This window comes from Marmota flaviventris, chromosome 14 (assembly GCF_047511675.1).
Source record: "Marmota flaviventris isolate mMarFla1 chromosome 14, mMarFla1.hap1, whole genome shotgun sequence".
NCBI classification, from domain to species: Eukaryota; Metazoa; Chordata; class Mammalia; order Rodentia; family Sciuridae; genus Marmota; species Marmota flaviventris.
Window position 1 is genome coordinate 20,623,126 of NC_092511.1, and position 26,174 is coordinate 20,649,299.

At 48.3% G+C, this 26,174-nt stretch overlaps 1 protein-coding gene across 2 annotated transcripts; it reads left to right on the forward strand.

Annotated features, from left to right (window-relative positions):
- Positions 1-22,667, forward strand: Cad (carbamoyl-phosphate synthetase 2, aspartate transcarbamylase, and dihydroorotase). Of its 2 annotated transcripts, XM_071601444.1 has the most exons (45): positions 1-88; positions 311-450; positions 2,268-2,397; positions 3,500-3,642; positions 3,816-3,957; positions 4,177-4,348; positions 4,551-4,736; positions 4,912-5,024; positions 5,309-5,454; positions 5,711-5,842; positions 5,985-6,218; positions 6,341-6,562; positions 6,745-6,933; positions 7,195-7,319; positions 7,718-7,848; positions 10,998-11,110; positions 11,562-11,806; positions 12,005-12,251; positions 12,579-12,677; positions 12,831-13,055; positions 13,141-13,323; positions 13,739-13,957; positions 14,203-14,370; positions 14,883-15,065; positions 15,151-15,255; positions 15,696-15,935; positions 16,168-16,249; positions 16,514-16,680; positions 16,809-16,973; positions 17,103-17,234; positions 17,447-17,648; positions 18,064-18,254; positions 18,351-18,491; positions 18,690-18,791; positions 19,179-19,275; positions 19,532-19,582; positions 19,849-19,893; positions 19,998-20,167; positions 20,282-20,356; positions 20,876-21,088; positions 21,269-21,394; positions 21,557-21,712; positions 21,805-21,906; positions 22,097-22,191; positions 22,301-22,667. In XM_071601444.1, the coding sequence occupies exons 1-45, from the start codon at positions 7-9 to the stop codon at positions 22,401-22,403; spliced, it is 6,729 nt and encodes a 2,242-aa protein (XP_071457545.1). In that variant the 5' UTR covers positions 1-6; the 3' UTR covers positions 22,404-22,667. The 2 variants fall into 2 exon arrangements, with proteins under 2 accessions (XP_071457545.1, XP_027789293.2); XM_027933492.2 differs by lacking the exon at positions 19,532-19,582.
- The last annotated feature ends 3,507 nt before the right edge of the window (positions 22,668-26,174 follow it).

Below are 26,174 nucleotides of genomic sequence, written 5' to 3' on the forward strand. Positions count from 1 at the left end.
GTTCCCATGGCGGCCCTGGTGTTGGAGGACGGGTCAGTGCTGCGGGGCCGGCCCTTCGGGGCCGCTGTGTCGACTGCCGGGGAAGTGGGTAAGCAAGCCCGGGCGGGCTGCCGACCGCATCCCCTCAGATGCCCTTCTACCCAACCCGCGGTGCCCAGGCCCCACCTACACACTCCCTCATCCCCATCCGTGCCACGGCCCCGGCCCTTTCACCCCCCACTACCAAGGCAGCCTCCACGAGGGTAACCTCCGCTCTGGCGGTGTTGTGAAGGGTGCCCTTGCCGGAGTCCAGCCGTGCCTCTTTTTGCAGTGTTTCAAACCGGCATGGTCGGCTACCCCGAAGCTCTCACTGACCCTTCCTACAAAGCACAAATCTTAGTGCTGACATATCCTCTGATCGGCAACTATGGCATCCCCCCAGATGAAGTGGATGAGTTCGGCCTCCGAAAGGTAGCCACGCCCAATCCTTTCTCTCTACATTTCTTTTCAAATCAGTAGTTGTTGGTGAAGTGACGACATTGACACCCTGCTAGGCATCCTGGAAAGAACAAAGATACCCGTTGAAGCGGTAAATACTAAGACAACTGTAGGTAGGGGTTGTTAAGTACCTGGAGAAGCGCAGAGTGCAATATTTTGTCTGTAGTGAAGGCATGGAGCCAGGAAAGTGGCAAAGGTTTGGGAGAACAGTTGTCCAAATAGCTAGGAATGCAGAAATAAAAGTCCTGCAGATAGGTTGTAGTGAGTCTGGAGGGCTTGAAGCCAAACCAATTTGAGCTTAATTTTTTAAGGAACCAGCAAAGGATTTATAACAGTAGAATCATGTGAGGAGAGCTGGGCTCCGGCATTACATAAATTAATAGGAGATTGGAAAGGGTCATGCCTTTCTGGGTGACAGTGGGTACTAGTTTACCTACAAAACCAGTGACATTGATTATTATCCTTTAGACTTCTTACATTGCCTTTTCTCATTTTCTACTTTTCAAGTGTTTTTATTCTAAATTATAAAATTGAGTCTCCTGCTAGAGTGAGATTTCCCTAGTCTTTCTCCTTGGAATTTGGAAACTAAGTTGCCCTCTGAGAGTTCAAGTAAAAAAAAAAAAAAGAACCAACACATAGCAGTTAGGTAATAGTGGAAGTCACCATAGCCTAGATTCATTATTCCTCAAAACTTACTTTGGCCTGATTCTAGGCTTGCTGAGCCTTTGATTCTTGATTTGCTCTGCTGGCAAAAGGGAGCACTGAATAAGAGATACTCTCATTGTTATTCCTGAAAAGAACCCTTCTTCATTATAAACCTTTAAACCACTGAATTCTAGTTTATAATGCAATATCTTGTGAATTTGGTTAACATATGTCAGTCATCAACTTTATCAGCTGTGGACACACTGACAAAATTGAGTTTATAAAACTGCAAAATTGAGATCCTGATAGGGTCAGTGGAAGTGAGGCCTCCTAAAACCTTAGCCTAACACTGATACTTTTGTGGCACGTGTGCTGTAAATGGACTTGCACATGTGTGGATTTAAACCCTTTACCATTGAGCTGAATGTGATTTAAGTGTGCTACTCCCTCCCACAGAAACTTTGTTTTGTTATTATTTATTGAGTAACAAAGTTGTGTTATACTTTTTTAAATGATAATCCCTAATAAAGTGGGAAAAGAATATGATGTCTAGTATTGTACTGTGCAACTTATTTTTTTTATCACACTATATAATTAACATTTATTTATATGTTTCTGGCTCCCTAAATCAGAAATTAACATCATGAAGATAGGAACCTCTTCTTTTTGTACTCCCTGCTTTTCCCCAGCATCTATTAAAATGCTTGCACTTAGTGAACATTTAGTAAATGTTTATTAACTGATACTGTGTCGTCAGACATAAATACATATTCACAATACAATGTAAATGGCAAGAAGGGAAGGTGTTAGGTGAAATCTTAGAAGGAGACATAAGCTATAGTGGGTGAATGGGAATTCCTTCACAGAAAAGAGGATTTGTGAACTCAATTTTGGATAAGGGAAAAGCAGATTGTCATTTTCAGCAATCAGGCATGTTGAGCCTGTATATTCAGTATTTTCTATAGTGCACAGCAAAGTTGGTAAAGGAACTATCCGTGCAAAAGCATAAAATACTAGGTATATTGAAGGAATGACAGGTCAGCTAGTGTGGTCAAGTAGAAGGTCTATGGCCAGACAGTGGGGGCAAATGCTGTAGGGAGATAGTTAGCCCCAAGCTCTTCACCTTCTCCTCTTTTCGTCTGTAGTGGTTCGAATCCTCGAAGATCCATGTGGCAGGACTGGTGGTGGGAGAGTGCTGCCCCACACCTAGCCACTGGAGCGCCACCTGCACCCTGCATGAATGGCTGCAGCAGCATGGCATTCCTGGCCTGCAAGGTATGGTGACAGGCCACTGGTGTGTCACAACAGAGCATAATGTGCCTAGATGGAAAGAATCAGAAGGTTTCTGAAGTCTTTCAGAACCAAGGTCTAAGGTGACAGAAAGTGTCAAAGGTTTAGATTGGCATTTGGGGCTTGGGGAAGAAACTGAGCTATCACTCAAATGGAAAATTTCCATTATACAAAGGAAAGAATAGTATAATGAATTCCATAATCATCCACTCAAGACTGATCTTATTTCATCACCACTGTTACCATCCCTAGGTTATTTTAAAGCAAATCTCAAACATCATATCACTTTTTTAAAACTTACACACACACATATTTTAGTTGTAGGTGGACACAATACCTATATTTTATTTTTATGTGGTGCTGAGGATTGAACCCAGTGCCTCATGTGTGCTAGGCAAATGCTCTACACTGAGCCACAACCCCAGTCCTCAAACATCATATCATTTCATCTACAGTAGTTTAATGTCTACGAGAAAGAAATTTTTTTAAAAAATGACTAATGCTGTTATATTTTTTAAAAATCCATTCCTTATATGCAGATAATGTTGAAAATTTCCTCAGGTCAGGAATTTCTTTTAACTATTTGTTTATTTGAATTTGGCTCTAAACAAAGTTCATATGCTACATTTGGTTGCTATTACTTAAATGTAATCTATGGACCTTTAACATATTTGAGGAAAACAGGTCATTTTTCCCTAGGAATATCCCATAGTTTGTTGGCTATATTCCTATAGTGAAAGTTAGCATATCCTTTTTCCTTGTGGAATTAACTTTCTGTAATTGGATTGATCTAGAATTGTGATTCAATTCAGATGTGATATTCAGGGCACAAATACTTCATGGTAGTGTCCTTTGATCAGGAGTTTGTTTTTTTTTTTAATGTAAATGGACACAATACCTTTATTTATTTTTATGTGGTACTGAGGTGCTAAGCAGGCATCCTACCACTAAGCTACAACCTCAGCTGTTTGACCAGGATTTTGATGCCCATAAAATAGTGGTGTGTGACTTAGGTCTCTGGAATGAAAGTGCTCCTGGATGACTTAGTTGGGGGAGTGTGATCTCTGAGACTATGCTATTTTTATAGGAGTGGACACTCGGGAGCTGACTAAGAAGTTGCGGGAACAAGGGTCTCTGCTTGGGAAGTTGATCCAGGATGGGACTGAGCCTTCAGCCCTGCAATTCTTGGACCCCAATGCCCGGCCCCTGGTGCCAGAGGTCTCCATTAAGGTACAAAGGGACAGCAGAATTTTGTAAGTGGAAGCATGTTGGTTATTTTCTGCCCACAACTGGGATAAATATGTGAGAGTGAATCAGGGGGACCTCAAAGGTAGGGGTTGGTGGGGGCACACCTTATACCTGCTGATCATGGCGGCCAACTGTTGTTGCTCTTTATTCCTTAGACTCCGCAGATATTCAATGCAGGGGGCATCCCTCGGATCCTTGCTTTGGACTGTGGCCTCAAATATAATCAGATTCGATGTCTTTGCCAGCGTGGGGCTGAGGTCACTGTGGTTCCCTGGGACCATAAATTAGACAGCCAACGTGAGTAGCTGTGGCCTGCCCAGGGCTTCAGACCAGGAGCTTGGGTGGAAAATCAGTCCATCAGTCTAGTTGCTAGGAGCAACTTTTACTCCTGTAAAAATAGCATAGTCTCAGTGAAAAAGACAAGGCACCAGGGCTTCTGTTCATATGATAAGAGCTGTGGTTTGTCTCTTCTGGTTGAAATCCTATGTTCAATGATATCTTTTCTGCCCACTGCAGAGTATGATGGTCTTTTCCTAAGCAATGGCCCTGGTGATCCTGCCTCCTATCCCAGTGTGGTAGCCACACTGAGCCGTGTCTTATCTGAGCCTAATCCCCGACCTGTGTTTGGGATCTGCCTGGGACACCAATTGTTGGCCTTAGCCATTGGGGCTAAGACCTACAAGATGAGGTGAGACTTGTGAGAAGAGGAAGGTGACACAATTGTAACATGAGGGGGGCGTGGGGTACATTGGGGACTGGAAGAGAGTCAGAGAGTGTTAGTGTATGAACAAGAGTGGGGCTAGCAAGTAATGAGGGCCAGGAGAGCTAGGTTTGGCACAGAAGGAAAGAGAGTGAAAGGGGCCTGTGACTTGACATGCTTCTATCTCCAGATATGGGAATCGAGGCCATAACCAGCCCTGCTTGTTGGTGGGCTCTGGACGCTGCTTTCTGACATCCCAGAACCATGGGTTTGCTGTGGAAACAGACTCCCTGCCCATAGGCTGGGCTCCTCTCTTCACCAATGCCAATGATGGTTCTAATGAAGGCATTGTACATGACAACCTGCCATTCTTCAGGTGAGCCTGTATAGTCTTGCCAGGGTAACTGGCAAGTGTGTGGCTTTGAAGCCCTAGGGTCTTTGAAGATGGGGAAAGTAAAGCCCAGCAGTAGAACTGAGTCCCCTCTGTCCACTACCCACCTCTGAGGCTGCTGATGTCATGCCAGTGATAAAGCATCCAATCTCTTCAACAGTGTCCAGTTTCACCCAGAGCACCAAGCAGGTCCTTCAGATATGGAATTACTTTTTGATATCTTTCTGGAAACTGTGAAAGAGGCTGCAGCTGGCAACCCTGGAGGCCAGACAGGTAAGCACTCTGAGTAGAATTGGATTGTGGACCTAAACAATCATCAACATGCCCCAGAAATACTTGTTGGAGTTTGGGAGTGGTGGGAAGATAAGCAAGCTCAGACAGTTTATGTCACCTCTGTTAGGAACTCCAGAGTCATGAGTCCTGGGTTCTGGTGGTCCTCTCTCTGTCATTAGATGCATGATTTGTTCTGAACTCTTCTGAAAGTGAAGGGACTAATCCAGATGGTGTCTTGGGTCCCACTAAGCTGTGCCATTCCTTGACTTTATTTGTTTCTACAGTTCGAGAACGGCTGGCCGAGCGCCTCTGTCCAGCTGGGCTTCCTGCCCCTGGCTCTGGTCTTCCACCACCACGAAAGGTTCTGATCCTAGGCTCAGGGGGCCTCTCCATTGGCCAAGCTGGGGAGTTTGACTATTCAGGCTCTCAGGTAAGTCATAGTCATCTGCACCCTTCAGTGTATGTGACCTGCAAATGTGAATAGAGTCTTAAGGACTGAAGTAATGTTGATTATAGGGAGGAAGTCTGAGGATATACAGAAAGAAGGAGGTGGTGAAGGATAGAAATCAGTTATTAGGGAACTGAGATTATAAGGAGGGGAAGAAGAAAAGTAGAAATGCTGGCCAAAGACTATTTCAAGACTTGCTTCTATAATAGAAGCTGATGGGTCATTCTTGTCCTCTTAGGCAATTAAAGCCCTGAAGGAAGAGAACATCCAGACATTGCTGATCAACCCCAACATTGCCACAGTGCAGACCTCTCAGGGGCTGGCCGACAAGGTCTATTTTCTTCCCATAACTCCTCACTATGTAACCCAGGTATGATGGGGGTAAGACTGGACTGAGGTGGGGACTCTTGGTGGATGGGGGGGTTTTATGGTCACTCTGGGTTCCTAAGCTGCTTTGAGTCACTCTCTACCCCTAAGGTCTAAAGGCCTATGACTCCTCTTTCTTGCCTCAGGTGATACGTAATGAACGGCCAGATGGTGTGTTGCTGACTTTTGGGGGCCAGACAGCCCTGAATTGTGGTGTGGAACTGACAAAGGCTGGAGTATTAGCTCGATATGGGGTCCGGGTCCTGGGCACACCCGTGGAGACCATTGAGCTGACTGAGGATCGACGTGCCTTTGCAGCCAGGATGGCAGAGATTGGAGAGCATGTGGCCCCCAGCGAGGCAGCAAATTCTCTTGAACAGGTTCGAGAGCTGGTTGGGTAGTAGAGTAGTGTAATTTTCTTTATGTCTTATTTTCTCTGGCTCTGGGCAACCTGTGGGAAGCAGAAAATAACCTATGAATGAATCTCTTCCATTCATTGCAGGCACAAGCAGCCGCTGAGCGACTGGGCTACCCTGTGCTGGTGCGTGCAGCCTTTGCCCTGGGGGGTCTAGGCTCCGGCTTTGCCTCCACCAAGGAGGAGCTCTCAGCTCTTGTGGCTCCTGCTTTTGCCCATACAAGCCAGGTGCTGGTAGACAAGTCCCTGAAGGGATGGAAGGAGATTGAGTATGAGGTGGTGAGAGACGCCTATGGCAACTGTGTGACGGTGAGTGATTGGGGAGGGAGGGTTGGCTCAGGCAGTCTGAGCTTTTGGAAGAGCAGAGACCAGGGCTGAGATCTCTGAGAGGTCTGTGTTCCTCAGATCCAGGTTAGGCATAGCCCCAGAGATGTAGCCTCCTATCTCCTGATTCCCTTGGACAGTGACATTTGTGGCATTCCCCTTCCCAGGTATGTAATATGGAGAACTTAGACCCATTGGGCATCCACACTGGTGAGTCCATAGTGGTGGCTCCTAGCCAGACACTGAATGACAGAGAGTACCAGCTCCTGCGACGGACAGCTATCAAGGTGACCCAGCACCTGGGGATTGTTGGAGAGTGCAATGTACAGTATGCCTTGAATCCAGAGTCTGAACAGGTGAGGCTGAGGCCCTGGAACTGACATTGTATCTGTTATCTCTTCTTCTTTCTGTAATCTTTGGGCCTCACAGTTAAGAGGTTTTCTGGCCCTGTAGATCCTGAGAGCCTGGATCAACTTTAGTAGGTTGAGCCTTAGGGAGGGCCTTTTGTTCTCTGTCCTTATGAAAAAGCTATTCCCTCTCCTTTCTGAGATCTCTTCTAGGCAGGGATTTCCAGGCTGGGTACCCAGTAACTTTTTCTCTGTTCTCCCTCATTGCAGTATTACATCATTGAAGTGAATGCCAGGCTATCTCGCAGCTCTGCTCTGGCCAGTAAGGCCACAGGCTATCCACTAGCCTATGTGGCAGCCAAGCTAGCTTTGGGCATCCCCCTGCCTGAACTCAGGTATGAGGTAGGGGGAATCTTAGTGTTAAGAGGGGACGGGGAGGCTGGGCACAGTGGTACACGCCTGTAATCCAGTGGCTTGGGAGGCTGATGCAGGAGGATTACAAGTTCAAAGCCAGCCTTAGCAACTTAACAAGGCCCTGAGCAATTCAGTGAGACCCGTCTCTAAATAAAATATTTTTTTAGAAAGGGCTGGACTTGTGGGTCAATGGTAAAAGCACCTCTGGGATCAATCCCTGTTACCAAAAATGGGTCAGGGGAGCTGAAGAAAATATTCATGGGGCAAGGACTATGAAAAGGATATTGGTCTAGATGTGTGGGTCAGAGCTATCTGGAAGCTCACCCTGTCCTGTATACTTTTCTCTGTCTGTCTGGCAACCCTACTTGCTGGTCCCCAGGAACTCTGTTACAGGGGGAACAGCAGCCTTTGAACCCAGTCTGGACTACTGTGTGGTAAAGATTCCTCGCTGGGACCTCAGCAAGTTCTTGCGTGTCAGCACAAAGATTGGGAGCTGCATGAAGAGCGTTGGTGAGAGTCATACCCTGGTCACCCCCATAAGGTCCACTAGGACCAAATGTTCCCTAGCCTGGCCTAAAAATTCCCTGGTGCCTTTTTTAGCAGCAACTTAGAAATGTGGTTTCTGAGAGCTCATAGGGACACTTCAAACTAAGATAGTCTTCATCAGGAGCAGGGTCAAAGTCACCTGGAAATGTGTTGGAAGGCAGACTCGGCCAGGGTACAAGCGGCAGATTGTCCCATCTCTCTTATTTAACAAATGAGGAAACTGAGGTGCCCCTGGGAGTAAAGTGACTTGGCTGAGGACCCACAAAGGAGTAGTGGGTAGAACCAAGAGTGAAAACTAGATCGGCTTCCTAGTTGCATGCCCTGTGTTCACTGCATCACCTGTCACCTGGGAGACCAGTTCATGAAACCATGGACAGCATTTCATCCTCATGGCATTTTACCCATGGCCTCATCACTAGGTTGTTAATGCCAGTGGCATTTTATTCACTGTTAGTTTAAATACTTAAATTTCAGGAGAACAATTACTGCTGTTTTCTTGTGAACCTTTCTAAATCTGAGTCAGCCCAGTTGCAGGTATTCTTAGCCTATCTCCTACCCTGACACTCTGTGCCTCAGTCACTAAATGAAATGTTTTTTAAAATAATGTTAAGATTAGAGCAAGGGGCTGGGGCTGTAGCTCAGTGGTAGAGCACCTGACTTGCACGTGCGAGGCAATGGGTTCGATCCTAAAGCACCACGTAAAAAAACAAATAAGTAAATAAAGATATGTTTTAAAAAAAAAAAAGATTAGAGCCATGAGAGATCTTAATTATAATAGGGAGCTTTATCAATGAGTATGAATGGGTGTAACAGTCATTCACCACCCAGTAGTGGAGTTTAGTTGCCTTAAACTGTTCTCTAAAACATTTCAACCAAGACAAGAGTATGTATGTATGAGACCAAGTGTCACCAGCTCAGTAAATAAGAGCATTTCGTTGTGCTCCAGACTTCCATTTAGAGCACTAGTGGCCTTTAAACAAGTCTGGGCTCAGATATTATTTCAGAATTTTTGGAAATCCTACAAGACTGCCAAGTTTTTCCTTCTGGAGATGAGTTTCTGTTAAATTATAATAAACATGGGAATGAAGCCATAATTAAATTATGGCTAAGAGAAGTAAATTGAAAATAGGACAATTGAAGAATGATTCCTAGCTGAAATATATAATAAGTGTTTTACATCTATTTAAGTATTCTTAGAATGTATTCTTTGGTAACTTTTTATAGGATTTATTGTACAAGTAAGATACATGAATCCTTGAAAAATGAAAGATTATTTAGCCAGAAAAAAAAAAATCATCTGTGATCTTGTCATAGTTGGATTAATCTAGATATATATACACATCCAAATTTTATATATATGTATGCATATTTTATATATTTTATGTATATGTGTGTGTGTCTGTCTCCAAGTTATATAATTTCAGAAATTTTGTAGGTATTCCTGTATGAATGTGCGAAATTTAACAAATTCCAAAATAAAAGGTTCTATAACCACAGTATAAAGGAATTAAAATCTTATTCCACATGCCTATAATCCTATCAGCTTGGAGACTGAGAAGAAGATCACAAGTTCAAAGCCAGCCTCAGCAATTTAGTGAGGCCCTAAGCAACTCAGTCAACTCAGTGAGACCCTATCTCAAAATAAAATATTAAAAAGGGCTAAGGATATGACTCAGTAGTTAAGTGCTCCTGGGTTCAATCCCCATTACCAAAAAAAGAAAAGAAATTCTACTTCATTTGCACCACTATCAGCATCTTAGTGTTTTAAAACTTTGTGGAGAGGTGGTACCAGGGATCAAACGCAGGGGCACTTGCCCACTGAGCCACGTCCCAACCCCCTTTTATATTTTATTTAGAGTTAGGGTCTTACCAAGTTGCTTAGCACTTCACTTTTGCTGAGGTTGGCTTTGAACTCAAAATCCTCCTGCCTCAGCTTCCCAAGCCACTGGAATTACAGGTGTGTGCCACTGCAACTGGCAAACTTTTTAAGAAACCTAAATATAAGGATTGTAAACCAGGTGCAATTGCACATGCCTGTAATCCCAGTGGCTTGAAAGGCTGAGGCAGGAGGAACCCAGTTTGAGACCAATTTTGGCAATTTAGCAAGATCCTGTCTCAAAAAATAAAAAGGGCTAGGATGTAGCTCAGTGATAGATCACCCCTGAGCTCAGTCCTCAATAGTGAAAAGAAAAGAAAGAAAAAAATGGTAAGAGGGCATGAACAGAACTTTATAGAAGAGGAAATCATAAGCAGACCTGGGGAGAAAAAGTTTCCTTTCACTAGTTAATAGAAATCTAGTTCAAAAGAGATATTCTTTTTTATTTAATGACCAAAAACCAACTAAAATAATTATGTCCACTTTTCAGAAGGTTGGTTAAACTCTATTGTAAAGTACAAACTTTTATAAGTATTTACCAAGGGCCTTTACCCCTTACCCTTGCACCTCTCGAAATTTATTAAAAGAAGCTAATCCAAAACATCACAGCCTCATTTGTAACAATCAGCACTTAAAAGCTAAATGTCCATCAGTAAGTTGGCAGTTAAATTATGGCAAATCACACAGAAGTTAGGTGTCTGTGAAGTCACACAGCTATGTGGGAAAATATTTATGAAAAAAAAAGGGTGGGCATTATGTATGTACTATAATCGTGTATAAAATATACATATGAAAAAAGTTCAGGAGGAAAAACTCTAGAATACTTTTTAAAATATAACTGTCTCTAGAGGGATTCAAATAGTAATGATGTCATCTTCCTGTTACCCAAACCTTTTAAAGGTCTAAAGGTTGAGGCAGATTCCAGATGGTGTCATTACAGTATAAATAAAACAAGCCGAATAACTGGGCAGTCATCAGTAGTTCAGGCCAGTGGGATAAACTATAACATGTCCATTTTAGGCATATCAATTCCATATTTACTCATAAGCACAAAGCTTATCCATGAAAATGGCAGGGAGAAAAGCTTAAAGTTTTGAGGTTTCTTAATAGTGAAATATCATGAATCCCACTACCCTGGGGCTTACCTTGAGAGCCTCCCAGAGGTTTGACTAAACCATAAGTATGCTGGGTAGTGTCCTGCCCCTAAGCCCTCAGTTTTTTCATCTTGTTCCTCCAGGTGAAGTTATGGGCATTGGACGTTCATTTGAGGAGGCCTTCCAGAAGGCCCTGCGCATGGTGGATGAGAACTGTGTGGGCTTTGATCACACAGTGAAGCCAGTCAGCGATGTGGTAAGCAGCTTACCTCCTCAGCAACACCCTAACATGGACTCTGCTTGTTATGGGAGAATGTATTATTAGACTTGTTTTTACAGGTGAGGTTATAAAAATTGCTCATGGCAGTGAGAGGCAGAGCCAGGATTTGTATCCAGGATTTTGCAGATTCCGAGCCTATGCCATGGTGTTCAGCTTCTTTTTCCTAACACCAACTCAAGCACTCAGGCTTTCAGAGGTGCTGACATGAGTAGGTTGGGAATTTGTTTTTGATTAATTGATTGAGATAAGGTCTCGCTGTATTACCTAGGCTGGTCTCAAACTTTGGGGCTCAAATGATTCTCCCCCTTACCCTCCTGAGAAACTGGTATGCACCACCACGTCTGATTGATTGGGAATATTTTTGGTTGGCATTCTGATCTCTCCTGCTTCTGCACAGTTCCATATCTATCTGTATTCTCCCCATCAGGAATTGGAGACACCAACAGATAAGCGGATCTTTGTGGTGGCTGCTGCTCTATGGGCTGGTTACTCAGTGGAGCGCCTGTATGAGCTCACACGCATTGACCGCTGGTTTCTGCACCGAATGAAGAGGATTGTCACCCATGCCCAGCTGTTGGAACAACACCGTGGACAGCCTTTGCCTCCAGACCTGCTACACCAGGCCAAGTGCCTTGGCTTCTCCGACAAACAGATTGCCCTTGCCGTCCTGAGGTCAGAGATTGTGGTGAGGGGCTTGGGCTGAGAAGTGTGGGCAGAGCCTTTGTATCAGGAAGGGCCCTTGGGGAGCTTTGGAGGCTCTGGCCTTTTTCCCTGGGATATTTTCCTCTTTGATCCCTGCCCTAGGAACTTACCTCTCTGTCAGTCTGTATCCTACTCCCAGGGACTGAGTTACCCACCCTTCTCCTTCAGCACAGAGTTGGCTGTTCGCAAGCTGCGTCAAGAACTAGGGATCTGCCCAGCAGTGAAACAGATTGACACAGTTGCAGCCGAATGGCCAGCTCAAACAAATTACCTGTACCTGACATACTGGGGTAAAACCCATGACCTCACCTTTCGAACACCTCATGTCCTGGTCCTGGGCTCTGGTGTCTACCGTATCGGCTCCAGCGTTGAGTTTGACTGGTGTGCTGTAGGTTGCATCCAGCAGCTCCGAAAGGTCTGAGATTTTGTGTTGCTTAATAGTTTCTCTGCTGTCTGCTCAGTTTGGGTGGTTGCCTGTCATCCCTCACCTAATCCTGACTCTTCCTATTATTTGCTATACCTTTCTTCTGTCAGAGAGCTTTGGGTTGGGGCCTTGCTTAGTCCATCTAGTACTTGAGTCCCTTCCCCAACTCTTTGCCTGCTTCCCCCCAATGCAGCTGTGCTGTACAACTGTTTCACAGGAAGCTGAGCTGGCTGGCACTCTCCAGTGGGGGCTTTGGCTTAGTTTCTCCATGCTCTTCCTGCCTCCTAATTGCTAAGTGCATTCCCCACCCTGTGGCAGATGGGGTATAAGACCATCATGGTGAACTACAATCCAGAGACAGTCAGCACCGACTATGACATGTGCGACCGACTCTACTTTGATGAGATTTCTTTCGAGGTAAGGGGAATGAGGGCTGCCCTATACCTGGGTGGCCAGGGTCAAGAAAGAATGACTGACTGACCCAGTATTCTGTGGCACTTATTGGGAGTGAAGGGAGCTGTGAGCAAGAAGGCTCGGCTTCCTGACCTTCTTTGTGGCCACTGTCTATAGGTGGTGATGGACATCTATGAGCTAGAGAACCCAGAAGGTGTGATACTGTCCATGGGTGGGCAGCTGCCCAACAACATGGCCATGGCTTTGCATCGGCAGCAGTGCCGGGTGCTAGGCACCTCCCCTGAAGCCATCGACTCAGCAGAGAACCGATTTAAGTTCTCCCGGCTCCTAGACACTATTGGTATCAGCCAGCCTCAGTGGAGGGAGCTCAGTGACCTAGAGGTAGGCCGGGGTAAAGGGGCCTATAGGCTGGATGGTGTTTGTAGGTGAATGTGACCAACCCTGCTAAACTCCCTGTCCCTCTTAGTCTGCTCGCCAGTTCTGCCAGACCGTGGGGTACCCCTGTGTGGTGCGCCCCTCCTATGTTCTGAGTGGTGCTGCTATGAATGTAGCCTACACTGATGGGGACCTGGAGCGCTTCCTGAGCAGCGCAGCAGCTGTCTCTAAGGAACACCCTGTAGTCATCTCTAAGTTCATCCAGGAAGCCAAGGTGAGAAGCTGCAAAGAAATCTGGGGGCAGGCTCAGGGCCCTAAGGAGACTTCCCTCTGGTTCTGCAGAGTCATAGAAACAATGGGTTGGGAAGGATGGGTCACATCTTGGTCCTGTTAAAGAAAGGGAGCATCGCCGGGCACAGGAGCACACCTGAAATCCCAGTAGCTTGGGAAGCTAAGACAGGAGGATTGTAAGTTCAAAGCCAGCCTCGACAACTTAGTGAAGCCCTAAGCAATTTAGCAAGGCCCTGTCTCAAAATAAATATAACAAAGGGATGGGGATGTGGCTCAGGGGTCCCTGGGTTCAATCCCTGATACTGGGGGGGAAAAAAGAGTGGAGGGAGCATCCTAGGGAAAGGGCAAGTCCTAGGATGGCTCTTGCCCTACATCACACTGCCTATGTCCCCCACTAGGAGATTGACGTGGATGCTGTGGCCTGTGATGGTGTGGTGGAAGCCATTGCCATCTCTGAGCATGTGGAGAATGCAGGTGTGCATTCAGGAGATGCCACACTGGTTACCCCACCACAAGACATCACCACCAAAACTCTGGAGCGGATCAAAGCCATTGTGCATGCAGTAGGCCAGGAGCTGCAAGTCACAGGACCCTTTAATCTTCAGCTCATTGCCAAGGTAATAAGGCAAAAGGAAGGGATTAAAGGGCTCTGCAGCTCCTCTGTGTTCTGTACCGTCCTGTGGTGCGTCTGTCCTCACCCAAGTAGACAGGAGAACTGCAGAGAAGAGCTCAGTGTTATCAGGGTTAGTGATAGTTATTCAGGTTCATTACTCACAGAAAGAAGAGGGGAAGAGTCAAAGTTCATACAGTAGCTTCAGAATGCCCAGCCTATGCAGGCCTGACCAGTGTTTCTCTGCCCCAGGATGACCAGCTAAAAGTTATTGAATGCAACGTGCGAGTCTCACGATCCTTCCCCTTCGTCTCCAAGACACTAGGTGTTGACCTAGTGGCCTTGGCCACACGGGTCATCATGGGGGAAAAGGTGGAACCTGTAGGGCTCATGACTGGCTCTGGAGTCGTGGGAGTAAAGGTAAGGAGGATTGAAACCCTTGAGCAGAGAGCTCAATCAGCAGATGAACTGCCACCTACTTAGGCATTGCCAGATTGTGGGGTCATAGATGGTTTTTGTCCCTTTGGAGCTTACTCTCCAGGAATGGGAGGTAAAGGAAGTTGGGTCCAAAAATAGCTTTATCATGGGACAGTCAGATAAACTCACATTATCAAGGTATAAACCAAATGTGCAAGATGGTTAGATACAGAAGAAGCAACTTCCAAGAGGGCTGACCTGGGAAGGCTTAGAAGAAGGGGTGGCATTTGAACTGAGTCTCAAGGATTGTGAGGATTTTTGACTTTCAGAGTTTTTTGGGAAAATATCCCATGATCATTGAACAGATGGAGCAGGAACAGTTAGAGAAGCTTTAGGGCGTGTGGAGCATAGCATCAGGGAAGGCCAGCATCACTGCAGGTACGATAAGGAGCAAGGACTATGTTTGTCCCTCTCCAAGAGACAACCCAGCCCTCTCTTTCATCCTGCTCTCTCAGGTACCTCAGTTCTCCTTCTCCCGCTTGGCTGGTGCTGACGTGGTGTTGGGCGTGGAGATGACCAGTACTGGGGAGGTGGCTGGCTTCGGGGAGAGCCGTTGTGAGGCCTACCTCAAGGCTATGCTAAGCACTGGCTTTAAGATCCCCAAGAAGAATATTCTGCTGACCATCGGCAGCTATAAGGTACCAGAATTACAGAGGGTCATCCCAGGAGTTGGAAATGGAAGACAGAGAGACATTCCCACTTCATGCCTCTGCTTGATTTCAGAACAAAAGTGAGCTGCTCCCAACTGTGCGTCTGCTTGAGAGCCTGGGCTACAGCCTCTATGCCAGCCTGGGTACAGCTGACTTCTACACAGAGCATGGTGTCAAGGTACAACTCCTGCCACCACCCCATACTTCCCTCCTGTGGCCCCAGGCTTGCCTCTCTCTCTTCCTCTGCTTCTGTGATCATGACATGTTATTAACGTGTTTCATGTATAACAAGTAGGGTATACAGGAAAACAAAAAGAAAAAAGTCCTTTGTAGTTTTTTGCACTGTTAATATTCTGGCATATTTTCTTTCCAAGGCTTGCCTGTGTATGTGCCCACGAGCTCATATTGTTTATGGTCCTTGGTAACCTGTCTCATTCCACATACCTTTCCTGTCAAGAAAGATACCTTGCAAATAGCAAATAGCGGTAGCCCTGGTCCCCACTGGGGGTCCTTAATTTCCTCATTATGAACTCCTAGGTCAGCTCCCCTAGTTTTAGGCTGGCCTTCCTGACCCCTGCCATGTTCAGGTTGGCCCTGACCTTAACTCTGGGCCTGCAGGTGACAGCTGTGGACTGGCACTTTGAAGAGGCTGTGGATGGTGAGTGCCCACCACAGCGGAGCATCCTGGAGCAGCTGGCTGAGAATCATTTTGAACTAGTGATTAATCTGTCCATGCGTGGGGCTGGGGGCCGGCGTCTCTCTTCTTTCGTTACCAAGGGCTACCGTACCCGGCGCCTGGCTGCTGACTTCTCTGTGCCCCTCATCATCGACATCAAATGCACCAAACTCTTTGTAGAGGTAGCTGAAATGGGGTGCTGGGAGGGAACCTGCTTCTCCTTTGCATGATGTAGGGAGGGAATAGTGAGCACATCCTCAGTATTGGAAAAGGTCAGTGTGAAACAGCATTGCTCTGAGAATGCTTTGTGGCTACAGAGGGAGGAGCCTTGGTTTTAGGAAAGCCTGGTCCCTACCCACTACCCTTGGGTCCCCCTTCCATTAAATCAATGTTAACCATGCTCCCCACTTGCAGGCCCTAGGCCAGATTGGGCCAGCCCCACCTTTAAAAGTGCACGTTGATTGTATGACCTCCCAGAAGCTTGTGCGATTACCTGGTAAGTACATCTCTTGGGACACTTGTAGCTGGCACAGAGCCCCTTGGGGTCTAAAGGTGGCTATGGGTCCACTCTGCCCTGGACTGTATAGACAGTGAAGGCCTCAGAATCTGTCTCACTCTGAGCCCTTCCTTCCTTAATCCAGGATGCCCTGGACTGAGGAACTTGTATCATTTGCTTTTAATTTTCCCACTATGCCAACTCATTTATGTCCTTCCTATTTCTGAATCTCCCTCTAATATTGCTGTCCCCGTGTTTTCCCAGGACTTATTGATGTTCATGTGCACCTGCGGGAACCAGGTGGGACACACAAGGAGGATTTTGCCTCTGGCACAGCTGCTGCCCTGGCTGGTGGTGTCACCATGGTGTGTGCCATGCCTAATACCCGGCCCCCCATTGTTGATGCCCCTGCTCTGGCCCTGGCCCAGAAGGTGAGCCACTACACCCCTGCTTCCTTGAGCCCTTTGCCCTCTTCTTTCCCTGTGGGGCCAGGTGTGATGCTAGGCTGGCCTGTGGGCATGGGTGTCAGCAGCTTTCTTCTCATGTGAATCCCCTGCAGCTGGCAGAAGCTGGTGCCCGCTGTGATTTTGCCCTTTTCCTCGGAGCCTCATCTGAAAATGCAGGGACCCTGAGTACTGTGGCAGGGTCTGCAGCAGGGCTGAAGCTCTACCTCAATGAGACCTTCTCTGAGCTGCGGCTGGACAGTGTGGCGCAGTGGATGGAGGTAGGGAGTACACGTGTGGCAGAAGACCACCAAATGGTATCCCTTGGCTTGAGGACCCCAAAAGTGCTGGGCTCTGAGCAAAGAATCAAAGGCTTTGCACTCTCCCTCATCAGTTCTTTCTGCCCTCAGCACTTCGAGACCTGGCCATCCCACCTTCCCATTGTGGCTCATGCAGAGCGGCAGAGTGTCGCTGCCATCCTCATGGTGGCTCAGCTGACCCAGCGCCCAGTGCACATATGTCACGTGGCACGGAAGGAGGAGGTGAGAGTGCACCTGAGGTCCTGGTTCCCTGTTTTTTCCCCAGTAACTCTAAAGGTCAGGGTAGTCCTTGTGGGGCAGGAAAGGATGGGAGGAGGGCCTTGATCTAGCACCCTGGGCACAGTTGGTCCATAATACTCTGAGGAGAGTTGCCGGCCATGAGAACTTCGAAGGACAAACATGGGGGACCTCCTCCGGATCTCCTCTCTCTCTAGATCCTGCTGATTAAAGCCGCAAAGGCACAAGGACTGCCAGTGACCTGTGAGGTAGCACCCCACCACCTGTTCCTGAGCCGTGATGACTTAGAACGTCTGGGGCCTGGGAAGGGAGAAGTCCGGCCTGAGCTTGGCTGTCGCCAGGACGTGGAGGCCCTGTGGGAGAACATGGCTGTCATTGACTGCTTTGCTTCAGATCACGGTGAGAAGACCCAGCCTACTCCTCCTTTGCCCAGCAGGACTTGTGTCCCAGGTCAAGCTATGGGGCAGCCCTAGCAAGAAAATGTAAGGGGGCTAGACTCTGAATTCCATAAAAACAGGATCTTGATCTGTGTAGGTCCCCAGCCTCTAATTTACTGCCTGGTCCGTGATAGGTGCTTGACAAATACTTGACCGAGAGAATAAGTGTGAGTCTATTGTAAATGAGAGAATACATGGGCACAGGTGTGGGAGGACAGTGTTCCCGCTTCCCTGGGCTCCAATTCCCAGGGGGGGAAAAAAAAAAAGCATTGAGGTTGGTAATACAAGACTACTGGAAGTACAGCCCTGGGGTGTGAATCCCCAGGTATTGAGGTGACTCCCTGCCTCCTCAGAAGGTAACCTCTTTCTTTCTCCAGCCCCCCACACGTTGGAGGAGAAGTGTGGGCCCCAGCCTCCACCTGGCTTCCCTGGGCTAGAGACCATGCTGCCATTGCTGCTGACAGCTGTGAGCGAGGGCCGCCTCAGTCTAGATGACCTGCTGCAGCGATTGCATCACAATCCTCGGCGGATCTTCCACCTGCCCCAACAGGAGGATACCTATGTGGAGGTGTGCGGGTGAGGGCCCCAAGCGAGTGGGGGACTCTAGCCCTTGGTCTGTTCTCTGGTATGACCTCTCCTTCTTGTAACCACACCCTCTGGGCAGGTGGATCTGGAGCATGAGTGGACAATTCCCAGCCACATGCCCTTCTCCAAGGCCTGCTGGACACCCTTTGAAGGGCAGAAAGTGAAGGGCACCATCCGCCGTGTGGTCTTGCGAGGGGAGGTTGCTTATATTGATGGGCAGGTGCGTGTATGGCCCCTACCTGATCTCAGTAATGACCTCTGTGGTTTTCATTTTCTTCCCTGTGCAGCACATCTGCACAGTTCCACTGCCCCCTGCAGCTGACCCTGCATCAGCTGCTTGCTGATGTCCACCTTTAGAAGCCCAGTCATGGTGCTCTCTGTTCCTTTCTCATGCCCCGCCCCGGCCTTCTGTCTGCAGGTGCTGGTGCCCCCAGGCTATGGACAGGATGTACGGAAGTGGCCTCAGGGGGCTGTCCCTCAGCCCCCACCCTCTGCCCCTGCCACCAGTGAGATAACCACGGTATCACACTGCTCCTGGGCTAGGGCTTGTGGGGTGCCCAAGGGTAGGACCAACAGTTTGAACATTTTCATTGGTAGTCAAGGGCTCTACACTTGACCACTAAAATGCCTCCTGCAACACAAAGTTGACTGTTAGGAGGCTGCCTGTGAGTGTCACAAACCCACTGCTCATCCAGCCAGGGTTCTGTCTAGAACCCTGCTGTGGGGTTAACACACACCTCTAAGAAGCCAGTTTGTCACCTGTTGACAAAACACCAGAAGGATGGGGCCAAGGGGAGATGGCATGGAGAAAAATGCACACACACAAGGAACAGCTCTTCCTGTGGGACTGTGAACTGTGGTTAGATTCATTACCTTTCAAAACACTGAGCCCATGTCACCACTCCAGACACCTGAAAGACCACGCCGAGGCATCCCAGGGCTTCCTGATGGTCGCTTCCATCTGCCACCTCGAATCCACCGAGCCTCCGACCCTGGTCTGCCAGGTAAGAGAGGGTTTCCTGTGGCACAGGAGAAAGGCCACTCTTGACTAAGGTGTGTAGGGACGGGCTTCTCCTGCATTCTGTGTCCAAGATCAGGACTCAGTTGCCCAGGAACTGGTTCAGGCCCCTACTCCCAGCATTTGCCTGTCCTTTTCTCCATCCCTTTGTCCTAGTTCCTCATTTGCCTAAGTAAATCACCACACCGTGAGGTAAACCTCCCACAGTTGCTTCTCACAGCCCTTTTTTTTGTTATGGGCAGCTGTGTTCCTGCGCCCGGGAGCTGGGATCCCACAGGGCAGCAGAGTATGGGGTAAATCCTGGTTGCTGATTGGTGTGAGCCTGGCCGTCCTCTGCCTAAGATCCCTGTGCCAAGGGGGAAGGCCCTGGGAGGGCACCACTATTCCCATACAACAGAACCCCAGAGCTGCTGCACCCTCTCACCCTCCCCTAACCTGCTGTAGCTACTGTCGTGTGAGGTGGTTTAACACAGGTGCTGTGAGGCAAAGTTCCTGGGAAAATTGGTGCTCTCTAGACCACAGCTGAAAATTGGCATCTGTCCTGTTGCCCTCTTTACAGCTGAGGAGCCAAAGGAAAAGCCCTCTCGGAAAGCAGCTGAGCCAGGTAAGACTCCACTCTTGGCACGCACTTATCTTGGGGACACTCCACTCTGGCCTGGGTAGGGGGAACCCTCTGACCAGCTTCTTCTGCCCCATCCCTCACTGCAGAGCTGATGGGAACCCCTGATGGCACCTGCTACCCTCCACCACCAGTACCTAGACAGGCGTCACCCCAGAACCTGGGGACCCCTGGCCTGCTGCACCCCCAGACCTCACCCCTGCTGCACTCATTAGTGGGCCAACATATCCTGTCTGTCAAGCAGTTCACCAAGGATCAGGTGCCTGGGGGAGGGAGGGCAGGGACACCCAGAGCTTTGAGGATTTGGAAATTTGGGGCCAGGACCTCCAGAGGCTGCTCAGCGCCTTTCCCTCTGACTTGGGGTTTTTCTTAGATGTCGCATCTGTTCAATGTGGCACACACACTGCGTATGATGGTACAGAAAGAGCGGAGCCTCGACATCCTCAAGGTTGGGATCAGGGTTGTGGGCTGAGGGTCCCCGCCATTATCTGCCATTAGCCCCCGTTGGGGATGGGATATGCAGTGGTCAGAGGGGGTCTTCCTGTCCCTGCCATCAGGTTCTTTTGTGTGCCTCCAGTCCCTGCACTGTCATCAGCTCGGCCCTCTGTTCTGGGAGAGCCTGCTGCTCTAGACCTGATCTCAGCAGGTAGTTAGTTGACATGGGGACCTGAGCACTAGAGCATCAGACCACACTTGGGGTCATCTGATCTGTGCCAAGTGGTCATGGGAGAAAGCTGTGGCCTTTCCTCCTCTGCTGAGTTATTCACACTCAGTGATGCGTTTTGGAGGCAGAATGTTTAGCTCAGAGTCACACTAGCGGTAGAAATGTCAAGACTGTGATAGGTCACAGGGGAGGTTTGTGTAAAGAAGGATCCCCTCAATTCTCTTTGATATAAACTGGAGAGGTGAGCTCTGTCCTGTTCCTCAAGATGAATGTGCACACATGCCTTCCTCATCCTCTCCCCAGGGAAAGGTCATGGCCTCCATGTTCTATGAAGTGAGCACGCGGACCAGCAGCTCTTTTGCAGCGGCCATGGCCCGACTCGGGGGTTCTATGCTTAGCTTCTCAGAAGCCACATCCTCCGTCCAGAAGGGCGAATCCCTGGTTGACTCCGTGCAGACTATGAGTTGTTATGCTGATGTCGTCGTGCTTCGGCACCCCCAGCCTGGAGCAGTGGAGGTGAGGCCAGCTGAGATGGGTTGATTAGGCTGAACCCAAGGACATGGGGTCCCTTCTGCCTCTGTTTCATGTCTTATTTGGGCCATATCGGTGAGGGGACCCAGGAAGAGAGGGCTGGATTGGGGAGGGGCCTCTGAGTTGCAGAAGGCAGGATTCTCCTTCCTCGTTCCATTCTTACAGCTGGCAGCCAAGCATTGCCGGAGGCCAGTGATCAACGCTGGAGATGGGGTTGGAGAGCATCCCACCCAGGCCCTGCTGGACATCTTCACCATCCGGGAAGAGCTAGGGACGGTCAATGGCATGACGGTGAGGACAGTGACAGGGATTGGAGCCCTGCCAGGGGGAGGTTCTGGAGAGAAAAGCAGTGGTTTCTCTAGTCCAGGCTATACTGTACCCTGGAGATAGGCTTTGAAGTGGTGGCAGTGGTCCTCAATCTGGGTCCCTCTGGTGATGGTGTTCCTCTTCTAGATCACCATGGTGGGTGACCTGAAACATGGACGCACAGTGCATTCCCTGGCCTGCCTGCTCACTCAATACCGTGTCAGCCTGCGCTACGTGGCACCTCCCAGCCTGCGTATGCCATCCAATGTGTGGGCTTTTGTGGCCTCCCGTGGCACCAAGCAGGTGAGACTCTCACAGTCCAGCAAGCTTAGGGACCTGGGTTGAGTAGTCAAAACCCAGCTCTGCATTCCCCATGGCTCTGCCTTCCCCTCCAGGAAGAGTTTGAGAGCATCGAAGAGGCACTGCCTGACACTGACGTGCTCTACATGACTCGGATCCAGAAGGAGCGATTTGGCTCTACCCAGGAGTATGAAGCTGTGAGTGCCGGGCTTGAGGAAGAAACAGGGCTGGAGCTTGGGAGGGCTGGGTGCAGGGCCATTAAGCCTCAGGTCCCTTAGTTGATGTAGCTGCATGTAGGTATGGAAGGGACACTGGAGGAGCCCAAATTGTGTCCTCTATAGCCATCACTGCCCTGAAGTGCTAACAGGGACCCCGTCTGCCTTGCAGTGCTTTGGCCAGTTCATCCTCACTCCCCACATCATGACTCGGGCCAAGAAGAAGATGGTGGTGATGCACCCAATGCCCCGCGTCAATGAGATAAGGTGATGTGGAATCAAAACTGGAAACTGCCTGGGGTTGGCTGTGGGAGGGGCTCTAGTCCTGAGCAGGCCTTCTGTGAGCTGCACAGTAATTCTTCTCCTTCTCTTGCAGCATGGAGGTGGACTCAGACCCCCGAGCAGCCTACTTCCGCCAAGCTGAGAATGGCATGTACATCCGCATGGCTCTGTTAGCCACTGTGCTGGGCCGTTTCTAGGCCCTAGTTTCCTTGGCCTCTTGTCTTCAGGCCCAGCTGCTGGGCAAGAATCCCAGTGCCCCCCACGGGGGCAGCACACTTAGCAAACGTAGCTCACATTCACATATGCACACATGTGGTTACCAACTTCAGGCTCTAGACTGGAGGTCTCTGGCACAGGGTGCATCCTCAGATACCGGGACCCTGTCTGCCACATCTCCATTCTTGCACCGCATATCTGTACAGTTACTTTTCTACTGACTAATAAATAGCCAAGCTGCTTCAGTTCCTGCTTCTTCATGAGTTATCACAGGCTTTAGCATTCTCTGCTAAAGCCACATTCTCTGTGTGGTAGGATGAGAGACCCACAAGTCCTGACAAACAGCAGTGCCATCTTCCTGGATGTTGGGTGAATACAGCTCACCATAAAAGTAAGGCTGTGCATTGGGGCTGGACCGATGCGGTTCATTATCTTTCAGGCCCTTACTTTTCCCTCCTGTTTTTGACCAGTCCTCTCCTTCAGTGGGTAAGGCACCCATTTCATCCTCAAAACCTCACCCTGGAGTTCTCTCACTGTTAGGAGCGCCCCTTCTTCCATCCCTGGGAGCCTCTGTCTGATGTTGGCTAGAAGGGCAGAGCCTTGGAGGCCTGAGGAACATTTGGCTGGAGACCCTGGGGTAGGGCATGGGGGTGAAGTAGCCCTTGTATCTACAGGTGAAGTCTTGTGTAGAACAGCCATTACATCCCATGCAGTTTAGTAGCATTAGAGGAGTCTCATTTCTTGTTGCAACAGACTTTAACTTGGCACACTCTGGGCCCAAGGCACCATGCACAGTGGGAATACAAGGTAAACAGTTCTCACCTTCAATTTTTAGCCTCTTATTGAGGCACTCCATGAATCTATAGGTTAACCTGCTTCACCTTGGCACATGGTGGTCCAAACTCTTCCCAGGCTCTACAGGAAGAGCCTACTTCACCCAGAGCTATTAGCATGTTACAGAGATAGGAAAAGGGAAGGGCCCCATTTTTTGAAACCTTGGTATAAGCAGGAACTTCACACATAGTCTCATTTAATCTCATACCAGCCTTCCAGCTATTTTTCAGATGTGGAGATGGGCTCAGAGAAATTGGTGGATAGCTTCTCAGACCACTGGCCACCAGACTGCTTGACTTGAAACCCACCTTTCTATTGAAAAGGAAAAGGTTTCTGACTTTAATGCCATCCAAACAGAAGTATGCAGGGATCAGTATGGATAGCAGTCAAAGGCCCATTGGAGTCGGGGGTGGAACTGATTCTGAGGAGGAAGGGATTCTGATGAGTGAACAAAACGACAAAGGAGCAAGAACCATATGTACAACACAGTTTGCCATACAGTGAGGAGATGGACCACGTGCAGCAGAGGATTCCTGCTGTGTGATATTTGTAAGCTCTGAGAGTCTAACAGCAGACCTATGAGGTTTGAGTGTTGATTCCAACAGATAAAGAATTCATAATCTGGCTGATGTTTGAAGAAGGGTAGGGCTAGATGTGATGCTGCATCCTCTAGAGAGCTGGGATCTCCAGTTCCGCTAACGTGAACCCATTCCAGTCACTGAATCCTGTTCGGCCAGTTCCTTGGGTAACTGGGGGACTTGAGTTAGTAAATAGTATCATTTATAGAACTCTTCTTTCCAGACCTTCGATCTCCTGCTTAAACTATTCTCACAAGTCAGAATATTTTCCCAGTCTGTCACTGCAGACCTGGGATCCTTGTCCCCAAGTGGAAGCCTTGTCTGCTGCCAGGCGGCATGTTCATTCTCCTCAGTGGCTAAGTGGTGGGAGGTGTTCCTGCCCTGCTCCTTTCTTTGGCTTCCCTAATCATAACAGCTCTAAGTTGAATAAACTTTCCCCTACAACCAGAAGTCAGGTCTTAATACATTGGGAAAGAGAGAGAAAGAAGATATCAGCAAAGAACAAAAACAGGCCTTTAATAATAAAACAAAATTCTCATGTCTGAGCTTGTTCCACATCCACTGAAAACCAGCCCCACGTGTTCCATGTGATTGTCATTAACCATAGGCTTTAGTTTCCTGTTCGCCTTTCCTCCCAAGATGCTCAATACTGAAGAGATTTGACCTATTTAATTTTTTGAAAACAGTTAACAGTTCTAATTATGTGTCAAGCACTATTTAAGCATCTTAATATTAATATGACACTTGCATGAACCCTGTAAATCTGCCCCCACCCTCCTGAATAAAGTTCCAAACTAATGTTTACTTGTTACCACTGCAAAGTCATCCTCTCTCCAACTCCTCTGCAATCCTTGGGATGGAATAAATTTCAAAATAGTTGGTCCACCCATGTCTGATTCCTGACTGATCACTAACTGTAAATGTGGACAACTGGGTGCACCTTAGTGTTTTAATTTGAAAAGGTAGAAATGGAAGTTCCCAGTATAAAACTGATAGATGTCTAATTCTGGAACAATATCCTAGGCACTGTGGGGAGACACTGTCTGGTAGAGCAAGGAATGAGGGCCAGAGTGAAATGAGTGCTCAAGGAAGACTGGCAGCAACACCTGAGAGGTGGAGGCGGGGAGCCATTCCACCATCAGGGAGGGTGATCAGGAATTGGTTGCAGTAAATGCAAATGGTAGGTGAAGAGGGTCAGGGTTGAGACAGGAATGATGTCACAAAATACTAAGGGGGAAGAAATGACTCATGGTATGAGACCTTGAGGCTGAGATGCGTCCTAGTCTATTTTTCATTACCGTTACAAAGTACCTAAGGCTGGGTAGCTTCATAAAGAAAGTTTATTTAAGCTCACAGTTCTGATGGATTCTGTTTAAATGTGATATTTCTCAGCTGCTGGGAGTTGGAGCCTGGTGTGCCAGAGATAAATATATGGCATTTATATATAAGTGCCAGGAGAACAGGGACTTTGCTCACTAGTGTGTCCCCAGCAACTAGAGGAGTATTTATGGTTTGTGTGTTTGTTTTGGTCCTGAGGATTGAACTCAGGGACACTCAACCACTGAGGCACATCCCCAGCCCTTTTTTGTGTTTTATTTAGAAACAGGGTCTCACGGAGTTGCTTGGCACCTCGCTTTTGCTAAGGCTATCTTTGAACCCGCAATCCTGGCTCAGCCTCCCAAGCTGCTAGGATCACAGGCCTGCCCCATCGTGCCCAGCTTAGAGCAGTGTTGAGCACATAGTGGTGCTTGAACATTTGCTTAAGGTTTCGCATCTTGATCAGCTCACTGAGAGAACTGGGGCAAGTAGAAATGATCAGAGGGCTAACGTCTGATTTTCAGAAATGTGAAGGAATGCTAGAGACCTCCAGGAGGCCCCAAATTCAAGTGTGAGGTGTGAGGAAGAGGTAGGATCAGATCCTGTAGCAGGTCAAACAAAACAAAGGCTGAGGCAAGGACACTGTCACAGCAGACATCAGCTCAGTGCTTGTGGTGGGACAGTAGGTGCCAGGTCTCATGAGGACCTGGTTACTGATGGACTGGTTTAGAAGCTGAAATCACTTGCTAAGAGACAAGGAAAAAGAGGTGTTGGGACTGGGACCCGAATGAGCCTGAAAAAGGATGTAAACCTGAGATGAGTCCAAAGGAGATGAAGAGTTTCCAGGTGGCAGGGCTCAGGAGGAATGCAGGCCCCGCAAATTTCTGGTGGCGGTAGGCATGTCACCCACCATGGAGGACCTTAGAAATACAAATTATTGCCTCCGGGCTGGGGATGTGGCTCAAGCGGTAGCGCGCTCGCCTGGCATGCGTGCGGCCCAGGTTCGATCCTCAGCACCACATA

Bases quoted from the DNA above. Each gene is read 5' to 3' on its own strand.
- Cad (XM_071601444.1), top strand. From the start codon at position 7: ATGGCGGCCCTGGTGTTGGAGGACGGGTCAGTGCTGCGGGGCCGGCCC. The intron at 15,066-15,150 runs GTACCAGAATTA...GCTTGATTTCAG, and splicing joins TGACCATCGGCAGCTATAAG to AACAAAAGTGAGCTGCTCCC. The intron at 20,357-20,875 runs GTTGGGATCAGG...TCCTCTCCCCAG, and splicing joins GGAGCCTCGACATCCTCAAG to GGAAAGGTCATGGCCTCCAT.